Raw genomic sequence first — 21587 nt, 5'->3', positions numbered from 1 at the left:
CCTCTGGAGGCAGTGTTATGATCTGGGGTTGCTTCAGTTGGTCAGGTCTAGGCTCAGCAACGTTTTGCGATATGCTGACTACCTGAATGTACTGAATGACCAGGTTATCCCATCAATGGATTTTTTCTTCCCTGACGGCACGGGCATATTCCAGGACGACAATGCCAAGATTCATCAGGCTCAAATTGTGAAAGAGTGGCTCAGGGAGCATGAGGAATCATTTTCACATATGAATTGGCCACCACAGAGTCCTGACCTTAACCCCATTGAAAGTCTCTGGGATGTGCTGGAGAAGACTTTACGGAGCGGTTCGACTTTCCTGTTGTCAATACAAGATCTCGGACAAAAATTAATGCAACTCTGGATGGAAATAAATGTTGTGACGTTGCATAAGATTGTCGAAACAATGCCACAAATAATGCGCCATAATCAAAGCTAAAGGTGGTCCAAAGAAATGTTAGAGTATGCAACTTTTTTTGGGCCAGGCAGTGAATGAAAGTGTGTAATTTATGTTGTAGAACAAAACATGTTCTACAAAAAACCCAGAAGTGAATTCGCCCTGGGTCTCCTTAGGATTTTCCTATGGATTTTTATAATTTTATCCCCCTCAAAGGTGAATTTTGATGTCATATTGAATTGCATACTTAAAAAAAACCTGGTGGCTTCAAAATACACATTTGAGGTATGAAACTGTGTAATTTATGTTGTAGAACAAAACGTCCAAGTATCGTCAAGTACTGTTTACCACAGACCTTATTTTACTCATAAGTTGAAAAACCCCATTATAAAAACCCATAGGAAAATCCAAAGGGAACACATGGCGAATCAGCCTTCCGAGTTCACCTACAAATTGACGTAATGGCTGAAAAGCTCTATAATGCCACCTTTTAAGATACCTCATTTTGGACATGGCAGCATGTATCCTTTGCTGAAAATGCAATCCCATTTGTCATTTATGAGGTTTTATTTTTGTTTAAGATGCGAACTTAGGGGCCATTCACACCAAATGCATATTTGCGTCCACGTGCGGTGCTTTTTAATTGTTTTCCTATATAAATATGTGCTACACAGATGTCTTTGACTGCTGCTCTGCATCTTGCTGTATTGTCAGCACCTCACGCAGGAGCACCATATTTTTAGACACTATGTCAAGTTAAAAAGAGATTCAACTGTTAAAAAATGTGTCTCGAGACAACTGCGTTCAGCTACATTTGTGGTGCTGCATTTAGCTTTTATGGGAACAGCCCCTTCACAGTAGGCAGTAGTCAGCAAGGCAGCTCACTAGGTTTTGGAACAGAGCCATGATCTGTTTCATAATTTGAAACTTCTTTCAAGAAGTTTGAATGATTATATATATATTTAATGTAAATTCAGAAGCATGTTTGAGTATATCCTTAAATACAACTAGCAGTAAAATAACAGATTCAATGTAAAACATCTCGGCAGTTAAACACCGTTGTAGCCTCATGATTTGACAGTTGACTTACTGCAATTGAACAATTATAAGAACAAGTTCTAAAGAGTTGTTTCATTAGAATGACCTCACACATTAGTCACAGAAAATCCAGTAATTACTTGAACACTCAGTTGCCGTAATTAAAGATTGTTGCTGGGGAAAGTTGAGGCGAGCAGGATTTTTTAGCAACATTTGAGGACTGAAGAAACAGAAGCACTATAGATGCAGTGTGGGTTGGTGCACTATGAGGTGTGTGGGTTGGGTCTTACACACACTTGGAGCGATGTGGCAGCAGCAGTGGCTTTTAAAGTGTGGGAGGCACAAATACAAGGTATTGGAGAAATGCCTGAATACCTTGTCATCCGTTGAGGTCAATATATCTTACCACACAACTGTGAAGTCATTTTTCTTTTAGTCATTTGCTTTCAAAAAACCCGAAACGTCTCTATTCTTGCATTGCAGAGTTTGCAAGTCACATTTAAAAATGTAAGGAATTTATTTAAATTAGACAACAAAATATCAAATCAAATGGCATCTTTATCTGTATCCTCTAGCATCTAATAATACTAATACTAATACTAATAAAGTCAGTTTTCCTCAAGTTCATAAAGGTCCCAGATAGCAAACGTACATCTCTGAGATGTCTGGTTAAGATCTTTTCATCTGGAAAGCATCACAATTTAAATAACATCTGCTAAACATCTTAAAAAGATCAGATTTACAAACTTTCGAAATCATAAACGTCTCAAAGACATCTGCTGAATGACTTATTGGCATCCGAGACATCTATATTGACATAAGTTTTATAGACGTATTACAGATGAGAAAACAACATAAAAATACTTCTTCCAGATGTAACAACCACATCAATTAGACGTCAGGGTGATGTAGGTGTGCTATCAGGGGTGTCACAAGTAACCACAGGTGCAGTTCATCACATAAACTATGAACATGTTCCACTTGCGTTTGATTGTTTTATCATTTAAAACCTAAGAAACATCTTTTTGTGAAATGTTAAGCTTGGAAACTGCTTGCTTGTGCTAGATTTCTTTAAAATAAATACAACTTTTTTATCTAGTGCAATGAAATGTGGCTCAAGTGTCCTAATACTTTTTTAGGCCACTGTATATTTTTTCTAGTGTATTTTATTGCCTTTAATATTGTCGAGTAATGTGGGTGGAGGTGATCGTTAATGTAACAATTTGTCATCTAGCTCTGAGATATAGTTATGCATGCACAAATGTGTGTATGTGTGTGCATGTGTTTATGCATATGGATAAATAGACACAGTAAATCCTGGAGGGAGATATGGGGGAGGTAAAACATCAAATTTGCATGTTTTCATTGCAGTGCCTGAAAGTCTCACTGATGAGGTGTCACATACGTTCGGCTTATGAACTTTACATCTCGCTAAAAAAATACGTCTGTACTTTGTGAACTCACTTTCATCAGGGTTGGGTGCTGCTAGAATGGCACTGTGCTGCTTCTTGACCTGTTCTACATCCTCTGACAGCTTTTCAATACAGCCACGGATCTCCTCCACCTGTCAAAATAATATACATTAAAAAAAGTTTCTATAAGGGCTAGAAAATTGAACAAGTTAATTTCTGCGATTAATAGTTGACTGTTTAACACATAAAAATTATGGCAATTCATTTCACTTCCTGAAACTTCACTAATGTTTTCCCCAATTTCTGTGGCTAAAATTGGTATATATAAATTTCCAGGAGGAACATGCTCGACTTGACTGCACACCCTAGCACAGAAACTGATTTTATGGAGCAGTGCATGCTTTTTCATTACCCGCCACTCATGTCCTGGGTATAATAAACACAGGAGCAGATTTACTGTATAAGAATGGAGACTTCCCCCGCAAGCGGTGAGCCAGGTCGGAGAGATACAGGCAAGCTGCTGTAAAACTCACTATAATCTGAATCAGTGTCAAAAGCAAAACTGCGCGAAAGAGACCAATCATGTGCGCGATAGAGAATGAACGGCAGCCAGAGGAAATAATAGTTTTGAGATTTTAAACTTCAGCATTTAAATTTGTTTTATATCTGTATGTATAGTCACTAATAATGCATTGGCAATGTACACTTAAATTTATCTTGCCAATAAAGCTTGATGTAAATTAAATCTGCCCATTTAATAATATTATTAAAAAGTCCACTGGAAAACGGCAGAGGATTTTGCCCAACTTTTAATTACAGCATGTCCACTGATTTTATGAGATGTAAACATACTTTTATCATACTTTAACTTTTTAAGTAAAATCAAATTGGCTGGTTATAACCTGCAGTGAGAAGTTCATAGCACTTTTCTGACCAATTTAAATTAACTTTTTGAAACTGTATTTTTTTGCAATGAACTTTGACACCACTTTGATTTTACTTATAAAGGTGAGGCAGCAATTAAACGTTTTTCTTTATATACTGTATATATATATATATATATATATATATATATAGCTGTATATAATGCACTGATTAGACAAAAAGTGGGTTTAGAAGTCAATATATTGTTTATTTTATTCCCATATCATTGAACATAAGCCTACAATCAACAGCAATCTATTTTTCAATTGAGTTCGTCAATCTGTCCTGTTCTCCAAAGACACGTTCTTGCGTTCCGTCTGCACTATTTTTAATGTGTCACACGGACGTTTTTGGAGTGTCTCACTGGTTCTCCACGTAAACGCCACATTTTAAGATGCTGTTAAGTTAAAAGAAGTTGAAACGTTGAAAATAATGTCTTGAGATCCCTGCATTCTGTTGTGCTTTGTCCAGCTGTCAAGAACACATCCTGTGTGACCGGTTCTCATTCTGTGGCTGCTAAGCTTGTGAGATTTGTTGAGGCGCCTGTCTGCTCCCTGCTGACAGCGTTTGTAAAAACACAAAGTTACATGTACTTTAAGCATGAATAGCTCCGATGGTTGGAAAATATGCACTTTTATTACATAATTTGCGTATGGGTCACGAAGGATGATTAAAACTGAAGTATATAACCTTTTCTGTGTTTAACTTTCTTTAATCCCAGCTTAATATGCAGAAATAACAATAAGCCATTCATAGGTTAATTTTCTCAAAAACTGTGAACACTGTGTTTCTGTAAACAATTTAAAAATTCCTGTGTTTGTTTTGAGTGACCCGCTTAGACCCGCACCAACAACGTTATGTTACCCAACCAATGGCATGAGTTGGGGGCGGGACTATCTGACTGTCTGAACAACAGCAGACAAGGGGCGTATTCGGAAAGCTGTTTTGAAAACAATTTATTTTTGCAATTCCATTCGGTGGCGCTAGTGTAGCAGAAATTACATACTTCAGTTTTACTTGTGTTAATTTTTTTCATATAATTAAATCGCATTAAATTAACGTGTTAAATTGACAGCACTAGAAGTAACATAAACAAATAATGAACAATAGTATTTTCAGTGGCGAATTCTCAGGGCCAGCAAAGCCTTCTCTGCTGGCCTAACATGTCTAAAGATAAAAATCCTAATTCATCTAAAAACGAATAGCAAACAATGAATAGTTTATCCAATCAGAATTTATTTCTTGATGCTTACAAGCGAAGCGTGACGACTGGTTAACAAATCGCATGCCCAAAGCGAGTGCATCCGAAGCAGCGTGTGAGTCTGAGCTCCACCCCGTTAAGCCTTCAGAATTTCTACAGAATCCCGCAACAGTGCAGTGAATAGGCATCTAAAGTAAGATTGTCAGATTCATCAGCCAATCAGATTGGTTTATTTGTTCTTGCTGGGTGTACTCTTTAGGATATGTCCCGGTTGAGCCTTCTAGCTGGCCTTGAGTGACGCAATCACGCTTTAAGTGATGTACGTAATTTGAAAGCGAAGAGCACGAGATCTTGCTGACGAGTCGGCTGTGACTGCCACATCATCACTGAGAAGATCCTTATGGATTTAAAAACCTGAGATGTAAACAGGAAAGGAGGCCTGATTTTCACTTCACAAATTGGTAAGTGCTTTCTACATTGTTATAGCAACATCAGGAGTTTTCTAAGTGCAAATTAGGCTGTTGGAGCATTCAGTATCGGATCAAGTTTTGAAAAGTGACCGTGTACCCTGACGAAACAAAAATTATTGCAAGCAACATTTAGATCGCAAATATTATTAGATAGCTTTTTCCTGGTATTAGACCTTCTTGGTTTTGGCTTTCGTGCATTGACATGTTTTAAAAATGTCAATTGGGATTATTATTTGGCTGCGATGTAATGTATGATGTCCAGAGGCATAGGGTGTCTTGTTCATTGTGAAACAGTGTTTTCTTAATGGCATGAATCGCACTGAAGGCCAAACCTTAAAATGCACAGGCCGCCACTGAGTATTTTGATAAATTAAAATTAAGCAAGATTAATAAATGCTGAAAATGTTTTTTTTTATTCTTAGTTGATACAGAAATGCATGTACTAAACAGAACCTTATTGTAAAGTGTTACCATATTTTTTTTTTACATTGTACCATATGAGAGACATACTGATGTTGGATATTTGTTGTTGTAATAAATGACATATTCTAAACTCTACTGCCTGAAATATTAAAGTGAACCTGAGGACCTTGTGGTCGGTTCAGGTGTATGATTAGAGTTGGAACTAAACTCTGACTTCCTTTATCTTGAATTCAATGCCAGTCCACACATACAAAACAGTGCTATCTTAGTAACTCATAGATGGATGCTTTAACATTTACTCTAATGTAAAGCTTACCTGTTCAAAAAATTCATCCATAAAGTGGTCTCGGTCAACATGAACGACTTCCTCATCATCGTCACTGTCCTTAGCCTGTAAAAAAAAAACAGTAGTTAGGATCTCTGTTTAATAATCTCCATGCAAGAAAAGTCCCGTTTTTTGAAGAATGTGTTAAAAAGCAGAGATCTAATAAAATCACAAATGTTGGATAACATAAACAGTTATTGGTAACTAAATAGGAAAATAGTAGGTGTATATTTACATTTATCCATTTAGCAGACATTTGTATCCAAAGCAACTTAGAAATAATTCCTACTCTGAATAATGTTCTTTCTTAAACCACTGATGCTTATGTTGGCTTTACTCAATGGCTCACCCAAGAACACAACAATAATGGGATAATGGACCAAAAACACTTGATATCAATATTGCCCTACAAAGCTAAAATGCAGTAGCTACACCAACACTGAAACTGAGAGAATGGCTTTAAAAGTTTTGGATTGTCCAGCCAAATGTGGATTATGAAATAGCCTCACTGTTTTCTCTGAATCTGAGCATAGTTGAACCAAACTCATCTGTCACAGGACAGATCATAGTCATAATAATATCTAGTCATAAATCAATTTTGACATAATGTGTTACTGCGTTTGACTTCGCAAAACAGTGAAGCCCATGCTGTTCACAGAATGGCATTCATATTTAACACATCCAGAATACTTCTGTTTCTCATATAAGATAAATTAGGGCAGCCTAATAAACTAAAGCAAATCACATGTTTTCAAATGAGCCACATTTGATTGACTTTCACATATTGGGATGAGAATTGGGGATAGCTGGAGGGCTATCTCAGATTAGCGGTATGGCCAGTCTATTCTAAACAGAACAGGAAGTAGTTTCTCCCATGTGTCTAGCCATAAAGACCACCCTCTTCCCCAACCTCTGCACCTCTCCTGGGAATCAATAGCTCCTCGTTTTAGGCAAACCATTTGCCACTCTATAAAATAGCTTTTAAACAGAGAAAACATACAGTAAGGGGGTCAAGATGGAATTTGATCGTTTACTGGAAGACTCTATGGGCCTTCATTAAAATTCAACAACTCACAATGCAAAATGCCCACCAAAAATCTACCCAGTTTACTCAATTAATACATGACTTGTATTGCTCATAGCTAACTGGTAATAGCATTATATTCATGCTGTATAGTTAGAGGGGAACTGGCTTTTGCAGCTGAGCCTGGCTTCTCCTAAGGTTTTTTTTTTCCCTTCTTTCTCCACTAGCTAACACCTTATGGCATTTTGGCCACAGCTGCCTTTGGCTTGCTCACAGGGGGCCTAAAGACAAATCATTTTTAAGGCATGATTTTCAATGATCTTTTCCAATGAAACTGCTCAATGTTTCATTTTTAAGATTTTAATCTTAGAGGGAAAATGGAACATCTGACTCGCAAGCATTACTGATTGTGCAAACGCAATTAATTCCTTGTTTCAACGCAGGACAAGAACCCGGATCTCCTACACAGCTGATGCAGTGCACTCTCTGTTGTGCCACAGGAGAAGGTAAACATTTGAACTGGTGCAAAAATGTCTGATGGGATGTGGCACTTGTCAGTAACTCGGCATAATGGGGCCAATGTCAGGGTACTGGAACATTAGGTAGCAACATGCAGACTTCTGAGTGATGATGTTTTTGGTGACGCTAGTGACGCAGAAATTACACCCTTCAGCTTTAATGTTGTGAAAAAATCAAGTCACGCTCTTTTGTGTCTACTCAGTACTCAGGTACTGCTCATCTCTACTGTTTAATGCATGAACTTAAAATTTTTAACCTTGGATATTTTTACAGTAGGGCTTTGCAAGAAATAACGCTACTGTGAGTCTGCCAGTTGAGTGATGGATGCATCAGCATGCTTATCTGCAACTAACGTCATTTAATTCATGCAAGGTCTATTTTCACATACCTGTCATCAGATAATAGCAATAAAGTCCCTTCCCCCATGAGCAAAGGTGAAATTTCCGTTTGTCTACTTTTAGCTTACTGACAATTGTGTATTGATTCGACATTTTAGCTCCTCGATTTTATTTTAGCTGCCTGATTCTATGCATTTCCACACAACAAGAGGATTGCATGTCAAAGCACAATGACATAGTAGCAGAAAGCTGCTCTTTTGTTGTCTCATCAGCCTTGTTAATGTTTACTTGCCTGCCTCTCTCCTTATCTAGCCGCTCCCTGGCCTCCCTGCCCCCTCAGCATCTGGTTTCATGGGGAGTGGCTTTGCCATTGGTCCCCTGCGCTGTGCATGTCTAGTACTGCAGTATGAGTCGCTAATGACCTTCACAAAAAAAAAAAAAAAAACTTTCTATAGCAACAGATTTCAGCACCACAGAAAATGCCCAATGGATTTCTAATTTTTGAGGTCGGTGTGTGGGTGGGTCATTCTATAAATTTCATGACATTTGTTTCCCACATATATGTGTAAAGTCAACATTAATAGCTAATGACTAAATACTGTTCATATAGACATTTTTCTAAACATGTAAAAAAAAAAAAAATCCAATAACTTGTTAAAAATATTTTTTATTATATTTCTTTACATTAGTATTATATCTTGTAAAAAAGTTATATATTTTTTTCTATCATCTTTTGTGCATTTTTTGGCCTGCCCCCACCCTTCTCCTTGATTATATGCAAATATGCTACTTTTAAAATGCAATCTGTTACAAATACTGATTGATTAGTAAAAATGAAATCAGTAACCTACTCCTATTCCCGTAATATGAAAGTAATGTAATCAGATTACTTTTAATTACTTTTGGATTACCTTAAATTCACATATGTGAGATAAATTCAAGAGAAAAAAACAATATGATCTCGAAGACTTTTAATTATGCCTTCTGGATGCAAACAGCACGTTTGAATAATGTTATAATGTAGCTGTTATGAAGAAAAAAAAGATGAAAAACAGGGATACCTTCTCTTTAATAGTACAACAGAATATGTTCAAATGTAGAACTCAGTATTTTTAAACAAATTAGGTGAGTCCTCTATCTGCTACAGAAAATAGAGACAAAGAAAATGGCTTCTTTTCTCATTGAGCAAATACAATTAGAACAGATCCACTGAATTCAGGGCTCCAGACTGCGACTAAAATGGTCGCAAATGCAACCAAAAATAATTGATTGCGACAATAATTTAAAATCTAGACGCCACTGGCGACAGTCGGGTTGTGTGCGTTCATATGCGGTTTCGTCAGATATCATCTTGTGAGTTATTGAATAAACTTTTAGAACAAATGACTCTTTTCATGAATCACCTGAAAAGGACTGAGGGTTTGAACTCAGGAGCTCAGGTTAGCAGTTTGAATCGGATTCGCTTTCTCAGCGAATCAGCGGTCAGTGAGCTCACAACTGGGAGCACATACATTTCAAAATAAGAGTCCCATGTGTATTTCTGGCTTTTTTATAATTAAAAGTCCCATATTGCGTACCACTTTATTTTCTTCTGGTAATTATTGATTGGGATTGGATTGGAGTAGCACAATAAACTGCATCTGGGATTTCATTCAATTTGCACTCTTGTAGTCTCAGTGTCTGGGGCCATCTGGTAACAGTAAAAAAAGACTAAGGCAATATTTTAAAACAATATATATATATCAAGCTTTGACACTTAGGACAATTGAGGGACTTGTACGCAACTGTCACACAAGGCGCAAACATTCACTGATGCTCAAGAAGACAACACACTATATGCATACAATACTTTATGTAAATATCTGTAATGTACATTCTGAAGGGCAGTCCTAAATAAACAAAAATATCTTATTTCTTATATTTGTATAAATTATAAAAGGGGTGTGAACATTTATGAGACAAAAGGGATTGCAAACTTATCTTCTCAACTATACACCGATCAGCCACAACATTAAAACCACCTGCCTAATATTGTGTAGGTCCCCCTCATGCCGCCAAAACAGCGCCAACCCGCATCTCAGAACAGCATTCTGAAATGATATTCTTCTCACCACAATTGTACAGAGTGGTTATCTGAGTTACCATAGACTTTTTCAATTCAAACCAGTCTGGCCATTCTCTGTTGACCTCTCTCATTAACAAGGCATTTCCATCCACAGAACTGTCGCTCACTGGATGTTTTTTGTTTTTGGCACCATTCTGAGTAAATTCTAGAGACTGTTGTACGTGAAAATCCCAGGATCAGCAGTTACAGAAGTTCTCAAACCAGCCCATCTGGCACCAACTATCTAATCAGCCAATCGTGCAGATACGGGTCAGGAGCTTCAGTTAATGTTCACATCAACCATCAGAATGGGGAAAAGGTTTGGACAGTGACATGATTGTTGGTGCCAGATGGGCTGGTTTGAATATTTCTGTAACTGCTGATCTCCTGGGATTTTCACGCGCAACAGTCTCTAGAATTTACTCAGAATGGCCTTGTTGATGAGAGAGGTCAACAGAGAATGGCCAGACTGGTTCGAACTGACAAAGTCTACGGTAACTCAGATAACCGCTCTGTACAATTGTAGTTAGAAGAATATCATCTCAGAATAGAGGGTTAGTGCTGTTTGGCGGCAATGAGGGGGACCTTCACAATATTAGGCAGGTGGTTTTAATGTTGTGGCTGATCGGTGTATATACTGTTTATTAAACCTCTGATTAATGGGATATCAGCTGTCTTCCGTTTCTTCAGCTTTCTATCTTGAATCTAAACAGTATTTTTTTTTAGTCTGGAGCCCTGGAATTAGGTCTTAATTTACATTAAACAAAATCTGACTGGATATACCTCAGATTCAAAAACACTGCAAAGTTTTATTCTGCCTTGAATTGCAGTGTTAGTGTGTAGATTAATTGGCACCATTCTGACTGCAATAGATCACAGGCTATCATCATCATCATCATCATCATCATCATCATCATCATCATTATTAATGCAATGCCTCCAGTGTCTTCCTCTGCTTGCTCATGATCCACAGTCAAACATCACCAGCTAACGTTTATGGGTAATTCTATGTTTATGTTTAAGAAAAAAACAAATTCCAAAAAGAGATAGATTTAAAGAATAGATTGAAAAAACCTTTTTAGTGTCTAATTTATTCCTACTTTCTATGAGTTCAGAAATGTTGCATTTGCCAGAATTTCTCTTTCACCCAGACTTTTCAATTGTTCTCAACAATAAATGTACAGTATCAAAATCAGATCAATTGCACTTTTTCCCAAAGAACATGTTCAATTTATTTGTTATGTGTAAAATTTGGATTTTGTAATAATGTAAAAAGGAAATGCTGTCCCTATTGCTGTTGTCATTACATTACACAAGCATTTCAGAGAACAACTTTAGAGTTATGACTAAAGTTATGATGGAAATGAGAAGTGAAGTGACAGTGTAGTCTCAACAGTAGGCGTCCCGTAAAGAAAATAATGCATTTTCTCCAGTGGCCATCACGATGAAACAGCTCTTTTAATGGCTTGACCTTGTTTGCCTTGAGAGTAGAGTGGTGATGTGAGACAGGTGTTACAGTATTTGCGCATGAAGAGATGTCGAGCACATCTGATCATATCTGTACCACTCTAAAGTAAGCAGCGTTCTATATCATTAATGTCAGGAGGACCTTTTGTTTCTTTTTATATCAATAAAAAACTGTAATCCTGCTAGTAATCCTAATTTTTACAAAATGTAACTATAATCTGATTATGTTGTTTCTTTTTATGTAACTGTAACAGATTACCGTTACACCATTTTCGTATCCTGATTATGATGCACAATTTGATGAAAACAAAATATATGTAAATTAAAGCAATTTTGTCTTTCTCTCTCTCTCTCTCTCTCTCTCTCTCTCTTCGATAGACAGACAGACAGACAGACAGATAGATAGATAGATAGATAGATAAATATGAAAGATAGATAGATAGATAGATATGACAGACAGACAGGCAGACAGACAGGCAGGCAGACAGACAGACAGACAGACAGATAAATATGAAAGATAGACAGATAGATAGATAGATAGATAGACAGATAGATATGACAGACAGACAGGCAGACAGATAGATAGATAAATATGAAAGATAGACAGATAGATAGATAGATAGATAGATATGACAGGCAGACAGACAGACAGGCAGACAGACAGACAGACAGACAGACAGACAGACAGACAGATAGATAGATAGATAGATAGATATGACAGACAGACAGACAGATAGATAAATATGAAAGATAGACAGACAGAATGATAGATAGATAGACAGATATGACAGACAGACAGGCAGACAGACAGACAAACAGACAGACAGACAGACATAGATAGATAGATAGATAGATAGATAGATAGATAGATAGATAGATAGATAGATAGATAGATATGACAGACAGACAGATAGACAGACAGATAGATAGACAGATAGATAGACAGATAGATAGATAGATAGATAGACAGACAGATATGACAGACAGACAGGCAGACAGGCAGACAGGCAGACAGACAGGCAGACAGACAGACAGACAGACAGACAGATAGATAGATAGATAGATAGATAGATAGATAGATAGATAGATAGATAGATAGATAGATAGATATGACAGACAGACAGACAGGCAGACAGGCAGACAGACAGACAGACAGACAGATAGATAGATAGATAGATAGATAGATAGATAGATAGATAGATAGATAGATAGACATACAGACATACAGAAACTTTTCTCACCAGGTTTTCTTACCATCATATTTTTCCCTTTATAAAGTAATGAACTATTCCATAAATCCAAAAACTTTTTTTCACAGTGACATCTTCATCCATTTACGAAGTGAACTCTTCAAAGACGACTTAAAGCATCCTGTAGTATGTTTTGTTATGTTTGGCAGTATAGGGGACGATCTCAAAGTCAACCCTTTTGCTGTTGATTGTATTTTAAACAACTTAGAATTGAAAAGTGGATATTTGCAGAAGTAGAGAAACTACTTCTGTTTCACAACCTTGAGCACAAGGTTCGTAATGTCAAATTAAACTCTATAACTGTCAATCTTGTTACCTTTCAGAAGTCATAATCATATTGCCACAGATAACATGTCTCAATTTAGCTTGACATGGTACATTGCAATTTATTAACACTTAAACATTATTTGACTGATAGGATGCATAAAAATCTCCCAATTCAAACTGTAAAATGCAGATTTTAGAAAGAAACATTTTATGTCTATGAAGCTGGCAAGCACAGATTATGTCTGGGGGAAGAATTTAGAGACAATAAATCTCTTACGCCGTTAGACAATGGTCACAGTGGGATACCAGTAAACAATTCATATCTCTTTGAATCTCTTTTGTATTTGAGCATCAAGAAGGGATTCTTCACCAAAACAAGTGTAGACATTTAAATAATTATTTCAGCAATATATTTGGTGCTTCCCCCTAGTATGTGAAGCTGGAAACAACCAGAACAGTATGGAACTATACATTGGCTTGTTATTAAGTAGCTCAGGATTCATTCATTATAAGAATGAAGGGCAGGACAAGTTTATCCATGGAGGGGCATACTCTCTTTAAAATTCACAAAACAAACTAACGTCCTTTATGGTTCAGGGTAGGTGTAGGACAAACTTACATTTCTACAGCAGCCCAAATACAGATATTTTAGAAAATCTTGATTGTGTTCTTTTTTCATATTATGCATTGGCTTTCTTTCTTTAAAAAAACAACAACAAAAAAACAAAACCATGCCGGAGGATATGTCACATCTACTCATTTTCTGCCTTATGACAAACCCAAGGTCATAATAGTCTATTTGGCGACAGAGCTACAGTAGTGGCTGAGATTGGTTTGAATAGACACCCATCCAAGCCAATAATGAATGTAACTGTAAGACCATCATTCAAAATGATATGTATGTCGGTGAACTGCATATTTTATGACAGTTTTATGTGTATTATGTTGGTATTTTCAAAGTAACTCTAAGTAAGTATTACAGAGAACAAGGGATTTCTAGTACCAGCTCGGCCTACATATCTGTTAGGAATGGGGTAGCACATAGAATAATTTTTTACTAAGGTTATACATTTACATTTTTATATTTGGCAGATGCTTTTATCCAAAGGAACTTTCAGTGCAGTTATATACATTTTATCATTATGTGTGTTCCCTGGGAATCAAACCCATGACTTTGGTATTGTTAGTTGAGCTACAGGTTATGCTTTCCAACATAAAAATTCAAAGCACAGCAGACCTCTCAGTACCCCATATGGTATACAAGCTCAGTTACATGATTGATACTCCAGGACAGAAGACTCTTTGGAAGAGTAGGTCACAGTTTGAACCCTTATCCATCAGGACACGCTTTCATATATGTCAAACTCACACAAAGGGCATGCTTATGGTTTGCGGTAGGTAGAACATGTGGATAAAAGCCAAGAAGCATACCACATTTGTGCAAGGTCAGCATGATTACATTTTTGTACATTTGCATAGACATTAAAATGTACAATAACTATTTTATTTTATTCATTTAGTAGACACTTTCATCCAAAGTGACTTACAAAATGAACAATGTAGTGACAGCTTCTAAAACCTAAACGCTGTTTAATTTTGAACAACTTTAGAGAAGTACAAATGTTTATGAATCCTTTAGCGTTCAAAGAATCTTAAATTTCGCATCAGGAAATTAGTGAAACACATTGTTTAAGGTGTTTGCAACATTTTACATTTTTAAATGCTGTGAATATACTGATATCCAAAAACGTACGTATAAATGTTATTATGTTCAAATATCTACAAATACTAGGCTAATAATCACTCTGGTCTGGTGTATTAACTGCACCAACCAAAATCTGGAAAGTAAGGTAAAGGCGCGTTCACATTTACCTTTGCGCGGCGAAATCCTGTGGACGAAATATAGTAATCTCAATGGGAATCCATATGAAATTTACGATCACGCAAATTCCATTTGAGATGACTGTATTTGGCAATTGTTTTTTTGCTGATTTTACACACGCTCAAAATCTGCCCACTTCCTTCTTCACCTGCAAATTTTGCCGTGCAAAGGTAATGTGACCGCGCCTTTAATCACTAACCACTTTAAAGGCGCGGTAACACATACCTTCGCACTGCGAAATTCCGCGGGCAAAGAAGGAAGTGGCCAGATTTTAAGTGTGTGTAAAACCTGCAAAAAAACAATTACCAAGCAGCCTTTTCAATGCTGTCCTTTAACTCTAGGAGAGTGAAGTAAAAAAAAAACAATTGTCGCTAAAATGATATCCTTGTCCATTGTGAATATTCAATGTAGCTGAGTATGAAGCACTGCCCACACAGAGGTCACTGCCAAACCAAGCAACATCCTATTGGTCAACGCGGAGAATTCACCTGTCAAAGTTCACCAAACTTGAACTCAGCGTGAAATCAACAAGGAGAAATTCTTCGCCGCCGGAAACCAATCGTGTGAAATTCAAGGTCAAGGACTTTTTTTCGACCACAGAATTTTGCTATGCGAAAGTATATGTGACCGCGCCTTAAGACGACCATCCATCTTTTTGTCATTTGTCATTTCGCCAAATGGACACAAAGTATGGAGGCTGCTTTACCATTACGCAGGTCATGTTGCATAATTCTAGCCATGTCTGAGGAAATATGTTGAGCCTTCAAATGCAGCCAAGGTAGGCCCAAGTTGCTAACACATTTTCTGTTTGATCTAGTTGGACTGAACACTGTGCTAACTTTTGGTCCATTCTCTCAATGCGTGCTTTGTCAGAGTGAAAGAACTTCCTGTTTAGGATGGAAAAGTGGCGAAGGGAGGTAAAACGATTTGAAAATTGATTGTGAACCAATGAAAACTGATAAATGTAAGAGGGTTATGAGATAATGAATTTATTTGCAGTGTTTCCAGCACCACCATTGAGCAGCAGTGCTGCACTACTGCTGCATCTACAGCCCCATGACAAAAGAAATTATATTTTGTAAGCTGTGAGCATACAATCTAAATTAATTGTGATGAGATAAAAATATATAAATATATGCAAAATAATTGAAAAAAAAATTATTTTCTCTTTCTATTGCGTTGTATTAGCTTGCTACACACAAAACATAAAGTGTGACTAGTAAAGTCCGATTCCCAAGCAAAAATTGTTGGGAAAGTTACTCCAATAAAAATGTATAATTACTTCTAAACGATTGCTATCAGATTACTTTACTGATTATTCCATTGATAAAGTAATCACATTACTAATCACTTTAAAGTAAGTTACTTTCTAAAACACTGTTACAGAAACGTAAAGAGACTTACATATAAATATAATCCATGTTTTAATTTCTACATAATTCTACATATAAACCCTACGCTTCAAACTAATGACTCTTACAAGCCGGTTCTTTTTTTCATTAACAATTTTTTATTGATTCCATACTCATATTTAAACAAACAGCACAAGACCAGTCTTATCAATTACGTGCCACCCCACCCACCCCCTGCTCAAGACCTCCCAAATAAAATTCTGAACCCTCGACCAAAACTCTTGAATCTTAGTACAGCACCAAAAAACATAGGCTATATCCCCATCCTCCAACTGGTATTGCCAGTAAGTAGGTGTGTCTTCACAATCTAGAGGGAGTCCAGTAAGAACGATGCAGAATGTTAAACTGAATGAGGCGCACCCTTGCATCCCTAGACATAGACTTGACATTTTTTTAAATCCTACCCCATTCTCCATCTTCCAGTACTAAATTCAAGTCTCTCTCCCATAACTTCTTAAGAGACTCTGAATTAGCCAGGAATAGTACACTAAAGCTTCATGACCTTTTCTAAAAGCAGCAAGTACCATCTCAAGAGTGTCTGTCACTTTAGGGGGCTGCGTACTACACCCAAAGGTAGTACAGAGTAGATGGCGCAGCTGTAAGTACTTAAAGAATTGAGATCTGGGAATCCCAAACCGCTGTATTATATTTTCAAAGCATCTCAACGCTCCATTTTCATACAGGTCATCCAGCGTAGCAACACCTTTCTCAATCCATTCTGTCCAGCAGCAAGTGGACTTATTAATGCATAATTTAGGGTTCAACCAAATACTTGCATCAACGTTTAGGTAAATGTCCGAACTGAACACGTAAGAAACTTTTGTCCACACTAAATGCATGTGCGAGATAACGGGATGTGTCTTTACTTCTCCGGGCAGCTTGGTAGAAAGAGTTTGCAATGGCAAGATAGGGGCAAGGACCTCCTGTTCAATAAAGAGCCAGGGACAAACCGGTTCTTTTAATGAAACACTCCAAATGACTCTCAAAGTTTTCAGTTTAAATCAATCTAATGCATCCTTCACTGAATTAAATTGAATTCGTGAGAGAGGTTACTGAACCGCGAGTTATTACTTTCAGTCGTATTTGAATCAAAATGAACCAAGAACTGTTTGATGTACTGATGTAAAAAAACATTGAACTATAAATAACATTCAAATTCAGTAACACAAAATAGTATTTTTGTATGTTTTTAATATCTTTTTAATAAACCAATTATGGTTTCAGCAATGTTCATCATAAGTTTATTTTTATGCAACACTATATTTATTGCAAGGCTGCTGCAAAAACAGAATTCTGTAGGATGTAGTGTACCACAGTGAGGTACATGGATACAACAAAACAACAACAACAACAACAACAACAACAAAAAATGCCTTTATATAAATGCTGCATATAGAGACAATTTATACATTTTAAAATCACCATTATGTAGGGCTTGTACTACTATGATTTCTCAATCAGATTGTGAGAAGTCCCAATGGCACTCTGTTGCCCTATTTCACCAGAAACCTCAGGAGGTAGCTGGCTTAGGTAATTCACTTGCCTACACAGAAAGCCAGGTATGTTTCCTGAGATGCACAACTTGGTGTAAATCAGAATCAACAGATTGGAGAACAGATCCTATCCTGATATTTACCTTTAAATAATTAAAGAATCCCCTTTTATGCTGTCAAGATAAAATGAAATTTCATGTCTTTGTTGTCACCGCTAGTTACCATCTTATTGTGCTGATTCTGCTAGACTGAGTCTATTACGCCACTCGTGAGATTTTGTGACCCAGAATTTATAACCTACTCCAAACCACCAGGTGTGCAATTTCCAAAAATTCAGGTCATCTGACATGCTGGATATCACATAATATGTTGTTTTATTGGTATATTTTAAAAGCAGCTGTACCATTACTAGACAGGAAGCCATTTTGTTGTAGTGGTTTTATTGGCAATGTTAAAGTGTGGTGGGTGGTGTGTGGTGTGCGGCAGTGGGGACATGACATTGTCCCTGCAATAAAACTGTCCTCAAAATATACTGCAGAAACAGTTGTGCCCACAGAGTGATTGGAATACAAACACACACACATGATTTGGGTATTTATGCAGCTAGATGTTCATGTGAAAACGTCTGCGCATTACACTTTTAAGTCACTTGTGTAATCTTTTGGTTTTACTCTTAATAATTATTGTGCAGGAACATCTTTTTATATGAAGATAAGTTATTGGAGGTCTTCTAAAACCTAAGAAAAAAATCTTTTTAAATAAGGTGATAATGTTTTGAAACCTAAGATGGTACTGCTTTTAGCAATTATACCCCAATATCTGAAACTTTCTTCCAAATGAATTTCCAAACGTACGTTCGGGAGGAGCTTGTTCATCTAGGCCTGACAATCATATCACAAGGATACAGTATATAAGCAGATGCTTCCCTCTCACCATTGAGGATCTCCACCTTTAGATTTTACTACGCCTATACCAGTTATTATTCAAAACTGTCTTTACATTTACATTTATTCATTTAGCAGATGCTTTTATCCAAATCAACTTACGCTTTATCCAAAGAGACTATTTCTTTCTTCAGTCAGATAGTCCAGGGGTGGGGGGAGGGGGATCTCAGAGCTCAAACCCAGTCCCGTGCTCGAGCTCCTCACTTGTAGACAGCACGCCATATCCATTTACCCTAATTAGCTCCAGGAATATATGAACCAGTGTTCTCGTGAATTGAAATTAGACTCCAAGCATTTACATCTACATGCTGCTTCCAAATGTTCATGTGTACTAAAATTGACCCAATTCTGCCGAATTACTGACAAGTGCCTTCCCCCGTCAATCACTTTTGCATCAATTCAAACATATTCACCTTTCCCTTTGGTCGTACAAATTCCAAGACACGTTTAAGTCCCATGGAAACCAGGAAGTAGACTAATTTACATTAACATTGGTGGCCGCGATTCAGAGGTTGCATTTTCATTGTAATGTTACTTTTTTTCTCTACCGACGGTTAGGTTTAGGGTTGGGGTTTAGGTTAGGGTTAGTAATATACACATTTCTTTATTACATCATTTACAACTATATATACAACTCTCTTTTGGTGCCACCCTGTGGACATTTCACCTGAAAAAGGGTCACAACACTTCCAGCTTCGGCCACTTTGGCAGTGGTTCGAATTTCGGTAAGCACAGACAGATTTCAGCAGCAAAAATTTCTACCTCCTGTCACCAAATTCACACTGAGATCAGTCTGGCTGCTATTTTTACTGCTATTATGTGGTATCCAATGCTGCAATATTTAATAAAAATAAATAAATAATAAAAATAATAATAATACATAATAATTTTCATGATGATTATCGATATTTATGAATTTTTTAAAGATATAAATAGGGCTGCTCATTGGACAATAGTTTTTGTCTCTTCAAACATATTTCTCAACACAACTTAAATTAAAGGGGACCGCACACCGGACGTATGACGTGGGGTGTTCTAAATTGAAACAATTATTTCCTATGAAGGTATGCACACACGGCACACCTACGGCATACCTACGACTCCCAGCTACAAATCCGGGGGCTGCCCAATATTCTGGAGCACAACTCACATAGTTTTCCATTAAATTCGACGAAATCATTATCTAAGGACAAAGATTATTTACTCTAGCCATCACTAGAGGACATATTGAGTATATGTATCTTTCATATAGCCCACACAAGTATGACTTATTGTGGTTTTACAGCTTGAATAAAACCTCTTCAAGGCTACATACAGAGAAATTGCATATCCATTTCTAATTGTTCAGTTTGCGCAGTTACACCAGTTTTATACACTAACCTACAAACTCATCAATGTCACTTTGTTCATTCTTGAAGAAGAACAAAAATCTTCATAACTTTTGTATCCGGTGGTCCTCCATCCACACCTCGATTGACCTGGCTGTGTGGCATGGAGCATTGTCCTGCTGAAAAAACCAATCCTCAGAGTTGGGGAACATTGTCAGAGCAGAAGGAAGCAAGTTTTCTTCCAGGATAACCTTGTACGTGGTTTGATTCATGCATCCTTCACAAAGACGAATCTGCCAATTCCAGCCTTGCTGAAGCACCCCCAGATCATCACCGATCCTGATTATTGGTTTTTCCAGCAAGACAATGCTCCATGCCACACAGCCAGGTCAATCAAGGTGTGGATGGAGAACCACCGGATCAAGACCCTGCCATGGCCAGCCCAATCTCCAGACCTGAACCCCATTGAAAACCTCTGGAATGCGATCAAGAGGAAGATGGATGGACACAAGCCATCAAACAAAGCCGAGCTGCTTGAATGTTTGCGCCAGGAGTGGCATAAAGTCACCCAACAGCAATGTGAAAGACTGGTAGAGAGTATGCCAAGATGCATGAAAGTTGTGATTGAAAATCAGGGTTATTCCACCAAATATAGATTTCTGAACTCTTCCTAAGTTAAAACATGAGTATTGTGTTGTTTAAAATTGAATATGAACTTACTTGTTTTCATTGCATTGTTCAAGGTCTGAAAACACTTCATCTTTTTTGTTATTTTGACCAGTTGTCATTTTCTGCAAATAAATTATCTTTTGGAATTTGGGAGAAATGTTGTCAGTACTTTATAGAATAAAACAACAATTTTCACTCAAACACATACCTTTAAATAGAAAATCCAGAGAAACTGATAATTTTGCAGTGGTCTCTTAATTTTTTCCAGAGCTATATATATATATATATATATATATATATATATATATATATATATATATATATATATATACACTATATTTCCTTTACTAATTTCTAAAAAGTCTAAGATGCAGATTCTACATTCATTCAAGTTTTAAGTGCACTCTGAATTGCTTAAGTGGGGCTTTCCGTGGAGTAAATGTGTGCCAGTTTCGAGTTTTTTTTTTCTTTTTCATAATTTGATTTATTTACCCACACAGCAAGTGAAAAAAAGCCCTTGGCAGGGATGGAGCAATAGTGAGTATGCTTAGGATGAAAGCGAGCATGTACGAGTGTGTGGCAGGGAGAATCAAGAGAAGGAGAAATGTGCAGCTGTTGGGGGAGGGGTCAGGAAAGTGCAATGAGGGGGATGGGGAGACATCCAGAGAGACAGACCTCCACAGGGAAAGAGGGAGTGGTG

The 21587-nt window shown here is 37.1% G+C and overlaps 1 protein-coding gene across 1 annotated transcript in view; it reads right to left on the bottom strand.

The window, feature by feature from the left end:
• Positions 1-21587, bottom strand: part of LOC127424880 (syntaxin-1B) — a 69859-nt gene that overhangs the window by 27600 nt on the left and 20672 nt on the right. Inside the window, exons 2-3 of the mRNA XM_051670397.1 lie at positions 6182-6256; positions 2900-2999 (exon numbers count right to left, since the gene is read on the bottom strand). Coding sequence (XP_051526357.1) covers positions 2900-2999; positions 6182-6256 — 175 coding nt within the window. The remainder of the gene's footprint in view (positions 1-2899; positions 3000-6181; positions 6257-21587) is intronic.

Source organism: Myxocyprinus asiaticus, chromosome 34 (genome assembly GCF_019703515.2).
Source record: "Myxocyprinus asiaticus isolate MX2 ecotype Aquarium Trade chromosome 34, UBuf_Myxa_2, whole genome shotgun sequence".
Lineage (NCBI taxonomy): Eukaryota > Metazoa > Chordata > Actinopteri > Cypriniformes > Catostomidae > Myxocyprinus > Myxocyprinus asiaticus.
The sequence above is the reverse complement of the archived record's forward strand: the minus strand, read 5'-3'. Positions and strand labels throughout refer to the sequence as shown.